Source organism: Myotis brandtii, unplaced genomic scaffold (assembly GCF_000412655.1).
Source record: "Myotis brandtii unplaced genomic scaffold, ASM41265v1 scaffold182, whole genome shotgun sequence".
NCBI lineage: Eukaryota > Metazoa > Chordata > Mammalia > Chiroptera > Vespertilionidae > Myotis > Myotis brandtii.
In genome coordinates, this window is record NW_005356751.1 from 2,651,065 (window position 1) to 2,658,065 (window position 7,001).

Sequence of the window (7,001 nt, forward strand, 5' to 3'; positions counted from 1 at the left end):
GGGGATAGCTGGGGGCAACTAGGCTGGCAGGGGAGGCAGTTGGGGGTGATCTGGCCAGCAGGGGGGCAGTTGGGAGCAATCAGGCAGGCAGGCAGGTAAGCAGTTAGGAACCAGTGGTCCTGGATTGTGAGAGGGATGTTTGACTGCGGTTTAGGCCCGATCCTAAAGGCAGTTGGACATCTCCCGAGAGGTCCTGGATTGGAGAAGGTGCAGGCTGGGCTGAGGGGACCACCCCCACCAGCCGTGCATGAATTTTGTGCACCGGGCCTCCAGTATGGAGATAAAAGTATAAAGGTATATGCATGACTGTGATTAGTTTAAATTATAAATTTGATTATTACTACATTCAGTTTTCCACTTCTGCAACTATTGTATTATCCTATATAATAAAAGGGTAATATGCAAATAGACCGAGCGGCGGAACAGCAGAACGGCCGGCAGAACGACGGGTCACTATGACATGCACTGACCACCAGGGGGCAGACACTCAACACAGGAGCTGTCCCCTGGTGGTCAGTGCACTCCCACAGGGGGATCGCTGCTCAGCCACAAACTGGGCTGACGACTGGCAAGCGCAATGGCCTGCCTCTGAGACAGCGCTAAGGATGTCCAGCTGCGGCTTAGGCCACTCCCCACAGGGTGCGGGCCTAAGCCATCAGTCATCCCTCAAGGGCTCCCAGACTGTGAGCTGCTGGACTCCCCCATCCTCCCACCCCAATGCACAAGAGTTGTGCACTGGGCCTCTAGTATGTCTATAACTCCCTAAGTGATTTCGTTCTATCCCATAGCTATAAATGCAGTATACATAGTGATAGACCACATTTAACTGAAGCCTTAACTTCTCTCTTGAGCTCCTATTTCTATATTGTTTCCTACATTTCTACTTGGATACCCTAAAGCATCTTTATAAGTAACATGTTCATTCTAGAACTTCTAACTTTTATTTCCCACCCTTGCTCACAAAACTCTGCTTCTCCATTTACTTAATGGTTACCCAGTTGCTCAGAACCTAAAAGCTAGCCAATTTCTTTTTTCTCTCACCTTTCTTAGACAATCTGACATAGTCTGTCTACTGTAATTCTGAACTCTCCATTGAAATTATTGACTTCTCTTCATCTTCAGTTGCCACCATTTGTTTCCTGGATTCTTGCCAATTGCCTCTAACAAGACTTCAAGGGACAGAATAGTCATTTAAAACAAATCTGATTATGTTTCTCCCTTAACACTGCTTAATACCTTCCAGTAGATCTTCATTGTAATCTGTACTTCCTACCATAGCTTGCATCCCATAAGTCTGGGGTCAGGAAACTTTTCTGTAAAAGGCAAGGTAGCCAATATTTTAGGCTTTGTGAGCCATATGGCCCAGGTCACAGCTACCTAGCTCTACCATTGTAGTGCAGAAATAGCCATAGACACTCCAAACAAATTATCCTGGCTTCATTATTTGGTAAATAAAACTATTTGCCAAAAATAGCCAGCCACATTTGGTCCGCAGACTATCTATAATAATAAAAGTGTAATATGCTAATTAGACCAGACAGCTGAATGACCTTCTGGACGAAGCTGGGGCTTTGAGGGCCAAGGCAAGCTGCTGTGGCTGCGAGGGCTGAGCCCCTTGCAAGAATTTCGTGCATCGGGCCTCTAGTAGTTTTATAACCCTTGTCCATTAACTGCTGCTTGACCTCATTTTGCACTGGTTTTCCCCTCATTCACTACATGCAAGCCATGCTGTTTTCTTGCCATTCTTTGAACACACCAAGTTCCTTTCCTTACCGTCTGCAGTTAGCCTCCCTCTGCCTAGAACACTCCTCCTGAAGCTTTGATAGTCACTTCTCAGTATTTAGGCCTTTACTCAGATGTTGCCTCCTATGGCTTTTCTGCCCCACCCTAAGGAATCGCCTTATGCCATCTCTAATCTGGCCCTCATCACACTGTTTTCTTTAAGCACTTGTTACTACTTATAATTCTGTCATTTTTCGATTTGTTTTTTTTTTGTTGTTTTTTTTACCCACTAGAAAATAAACTCCATGGGAACAGGGACCTGCTCTGCTTTGTTCATTGTTATGTTTCCATACTCAGACGAGTTATTGACTCATGGTCACAGCATAGTAATTATTTGATGAATGAATGATTTCATTTTTATGTTTATATGTTTTGTAACTTTTGAATTTATAACAACCTGGTAGAAAATAAATCTGGCATATTTAGATGAAAGTTGATATAGAAATGTTCTTAATTTTCCATTTCTAAGAAATACTGACTTTTTTCTTTTCTTTTTTTGTTGGGGTGGTGAATATAGACCTGAAGAGGAATGACTATACACCTGATAAAATTATATTTCCTCAGGATGAGCCTTCAGATTCAACTCTTCAGCCTGGAAATTCCACCAAAGAATCAGAATCAACTCATTCTATTCGTCTGATGTTATAACTGAATCATTGGTTTTGCCTACACCTCACAACAATGTTACTGTGTCACTTTTCATTCAGGATGAAGTAGTTTGGTAATACAGAAAAGTGTGTGCAAATTGAATATACTAGTTCTGGAACAGTTAAAAGGTCAAATCTTTTTTGTTTTTGTCTTCTGTTTTTTCAGCAATTAAACTAGTCAGTCAGGAACTCCCTATAGGATACAGCTAGCTAGCAGCTGTTAAAATTTAAAGGTAAAAGAAAATTAGTATTTGTAACTTCTTAAAAGTCTCTTTTTAGCAGAGGACTTTATTTGACTTTGTTCTGATGAGGGTGATCTCTCTCTCGTGTGGTGCAATACCTTAACCAAAGTTAGGTGTCAGTGCAGATGTTACTTGCTGCTGCTTTACTGCCATTCAGCTAGTGCAATGAAGCAATCACCCAGCCTTTGGGTTAAATGGCACTCAGACATCTTCCTCAGTGTGTTTAGGGTGTTCAGTGACGGATCACTAGTTCGCAGCTAGATGCTTTTTGGCCATGGGAAAGGTGATGACTTGTTATAATTCTAGATCCACAGGGATGTCTAAGAAGCCTGAGTTAAAAAATAAAAAGGAAAGAAAACCCAAGCATTTTCTAAGAGAGACTTTATGAATCAGGGTTAGGTTCCATAATTAAAGATAGAGCCAATTTTTTGTAAAATAGAGCCGAAATTGTGCAGAAGTGTAAGTGGGGTTTTTTAAGCATTGTTTTATGAAGTTATTCTAAGTAGAAGAAAGCCACGTAGACTTGTATGACCTAAATATATCAAAGGAGAAACTTAACTCATTGTTCAAGAGAAGTTACCTTGTGAGAAAAGTTAGAGTACTTTTTTCCTATTTATAGTTCTAGTGGCAACCTGGAAGTTACATATTTCTCCAAAGATTATGTTGACCAGTATATCAAATCAGAATGTAAACATGAACTCTTACATATATTTAAAATTGTGTAGAAATATCCAAACATGAATTTTTTGTGGTACTTATTTAAGAAATTGAGTTAGATTATCATGTCGGGAGATTGCAATGCAACTTTATGCTAATAAAATGTAATTTAACTGCCCACATATTGTTGAATACTCAACAATAAGAAAAGCTTTTCATCTGACTAAAGTTTTATGCTTTGATATTTTTTTTCATTTTGTTTTGTTTTCCTAGGTACTAATTTTTATTTTTATTGGGAGAGAGCAGTGTAAATCTTACTTGTATTCAGTAGTGTATCTCATAGATACAGACGAGGCAAGAAGAGAGAGAAACTGTTTAAAATAAGTGTTTAATATTGATGGGGGGGGAGAAAAATGTATTAAAGATATTAAACTATATACATTTTGTATATCATTAAATCTTTAAAAGAAATTAAATAAATTTATTCTTGTTTACAGATGTTTAGTGAGTTTAATCATTCTGAAAAGGTATCTATTTTCAGTGTTAATTTGTTTTCAGAGTATGAGTTTTTTAAATGAATCGTTTGCATACCTATGCTTTTTGATCCCCTGTCCTATACAGTGTTTAAAGTGATCTTGGTTTCCTACTGTGTTGTTTTTCATCTGTTCATGTTTTGTCAGAAAACGGAGATATGGGTTATCTGTTGATTAACTTTATGTTGATTATTTTTATGAGATACCTCCATTCCACCTTTCTGTTGCACTGTGTTGCTTTCAAGAGTACTGTCTGATGTCTTACCACACTAGATTTTACACTTTGCAGAGGAAAGGACCCTTAGGATAGTTCACTACTTTAGCATCACACAGCTTGCAGAGCACATGGTTTGTGATAAAGCATACCATTAAAAAAAAGTTACTTTTAGAACGTTTTTCCACAATATCAAACTTTCTTGAGGAAGGTAGATCACAATGATATAGTCTGTGTGTTTAAGTCGACAATCAAGGCAAGAGTACCCAATAAGTAGGTTTTCATCACTTCTAAGAGAGAGAAGTCTTTATTTTCAGAAAAGGATGCATCTGTGGACGGGGATTTTTGTGATCTTCCTTATTTACCACTAGAGGCCCGAAGGTCCGGTGGAAGGTCATTCAGCTGTCCAGTCCAATTAGCATATTGTGCTTTTATTATTATAGACTAGAGGCCCGGTGCATGAAATTCGTGCACTGGGGGAGGGGTGTCCCTCAGCCCAGCCTGCACCCTCTCCAATCTGGGACCCCTCAGGGGACATCCCTCTCACAATCCAAGACTGCTGGCTCCCAACTGCTCGCCTGCCTGCCTGCCTGATTGCCCCTAACCGCTTCTGCCTGCCAGCCTGATCACCCCCTAACCACTCCCCTGCCAGCCTGATCGATGCCTAACTGCTCCCCTACCAGCCCGATCGTCCCCAACTGCCCTCCCCTGCCAACCTGGTTGCCTCCAACTGCCCTCCCCTGCCGGCCATCTTGTGACCACATGGGAGTGGCCATCTTTGTGTGAGGGTGTGACAGTCAATTTGCATATTACCTCTTTGTTATATAGGATAACTGTTCAGAGGAACCAGATCCCAGACCAGTCACAACTAGCACTTAGTTAAGTGCTCAGTAATGATCTATTGGGGTGAAACCTCTTGACCACCGATGTCTGTCTCAAACTAAGAGCTGTCTCATTTACTTTAGTATTTCATTTAGTGCCTTGCTGGAGTTTGTAGCATAGAAAATAGGTGCTCAATAAAAATGTGTTGTAAAGGTGCCACAGAATGTTTCCAATATTAGATGATCTGTGAGCTTTTTCTTAGGAAAAATCCCAAGCTCAGGTTCTGATCCTGTCAGGAATTGGTTTTCCTTTTAGGCACTTCAGGAATTTCTCAAAGCAGAGTACCTTCCTGGGGTTCATGATTTCATCTTGGTGAGCATGATTTCACCTCTGGCTCATAGTAAATAGCACCAATCAAACAGGTATTTTTTTTCATGCCCTGCCCCAGCCAGCATTTAGCTCTCTCCTTTGCAGTCATGTGCTGCATAACAATATTGCAGTTGATGACCTACTGCATATACCAGGGTGGTCCCATAGATGAAAATGGAGCGGAAAATTCCTATCACCATTTTAATAGCAAAATGCATTACTCATATGTTTGTGGTGATGCTGGTATAACAAACCTGTACTGCTAGTCGTATAAAAGTGTAGCACATACAGTGATGTACAATACATAATATTTGATGATGATGATAAACAGCTATCTTGCTGCTTTATGCATTTATCATACTACACCTTTATCATTATTTTAGAGTATACTCTTTCTGCTTAAAAAAAAAAGTTTGCTATAAAACTGTGCCATGCTACACTGACTGGCAGCAGCCTCAGACATCTTGTGTTTACCGCATCACTTGATTGCATCATGTTCTCCTGTGCTTGATTTAATCTCATGCTGTTTTGTGCAGTGACTTGCTGTACAGGCTTGTAGCCTAGGAGCAATAGGCTGTGCCGTATCGTCTAGGTGTGTAGTAGGCTATACCATCAAGGTTTGTGTAAGTGCACTCTGTGATCTTCCTACGAGGACGAAATCGCCTAATGATGCATATCCTCGTTGTGGGGCATGCTTTCTTTCCTTTGGAATTTCTATGCAATCCTGCATTACGGAACTTTATTTTCATTATAAGTGTCTTAGTATATGTTTCTAAAACATAAGAACTGCAGTATCTTTACATCTGAAAAATAATGTTTTTTAAATGTCATCAGATAATGTAATCATTCTCAAACAAATTTTTTTGCAGTTTGCTTGAGTCAGGACCCAGATAAGATTCATACATCGCAGTTGCTTGATTTGTCTTTAAAATCTCTTCTAATATATAGGTTTCTCCTCCCATCTTTTCCCCCAATTTATTTTTTGAAGAACCAACTTATTTGTTAAAAACTTTCCCACATTCAGAGTTTTGCTGATTTCCCTGAGGTGTCGTTGTACATGTTTCTGTTTCCTGTCTATGCCATAAGTGTACAGGCTTAGTCAGATTCAAGATTATATTTTGACAAGAATGCTCACTGGTGGTGGTGTATACGCCCACTAAGAAAGGTCTGCTCGTCTTTTTGATGGCCGTTGCCTAGATTTATTCATTAGTCACTGGCTGGTGCTCTCTCTCTCTCTCTCTCTCTCTCTCTCTTTTTCTCTCACACTCTATCTCCGTCCCTCGCTCCCACTCTCTCTAAAAATTAATGGAAAAATATCTGCTGGTGAGGATTAACTAAAGTACGTAAATAAATAAATAAATAAAATGATGCATGAGTGAAAAACCTAGCAGAGAGCAGAGTAGGGTAAGTTTATAGGTTTTCAGATTCTACACTGCAGTTGATCTTTAGAAAACTATTACTGTCCAGTTTTGGTGTTTTTGCAAATAATATCTACAGTTATCTGAAAAGGCTATTAAAATACAGAGTGACTGTATGAAGTGTGTTAAAGCATATAGATCAGTGGTTCTCAACCTTCCTAATGCCGCGACCCTTTAATACAGTTCCTCATGTTGTGGTGACCCCCAATTTCATTGTTACAAATTGAACATAATTAAAGCATAGTGATTAATCGCAAAAACAATATGTAATTATATATGTGTTTTCCGATGGTCTTAGGCGACCCCTGTGAAAGGGT

The 7,001-nt window shown here is 39.9% G+C and overlaps 1 protein-coding gene across 2 annotated transcripts in view; it reads left to right on the plus strand.

Moving 5' to 3' along the window:
* Positions 1 to 3,193, plus strand: part of TRPM7 (transient receptor potential cation channel, subfamily M, member 7) — a 128,610-nt gene extending 125,417 nt beyond the window's left edge. Inside the window, exons 40-41 of one of the 2 annotated variants that reach the window (XR_001361634.1) lie at positions 2,300 to 2,503; positions 2,596 to 3,193. Coding sequence is in view for 1 of the 2 variants with exons in the window: in XM_005863943.2 (XP_005864005.1) it covers positions 2,300 to 2,430 (131 nt within the window). In the remaining variant the exon portion in view is untranslated. Of the gene's footprint in view, positions 1 to 2,299 lie in introns of both variants that reach the window. The other variant, XM_005863943.2, reaches the window with a different exon arrangement.
* The last annotated feature ends 3,808 nt before the right edge of the window (positions 3,194 to 7,001 follow it).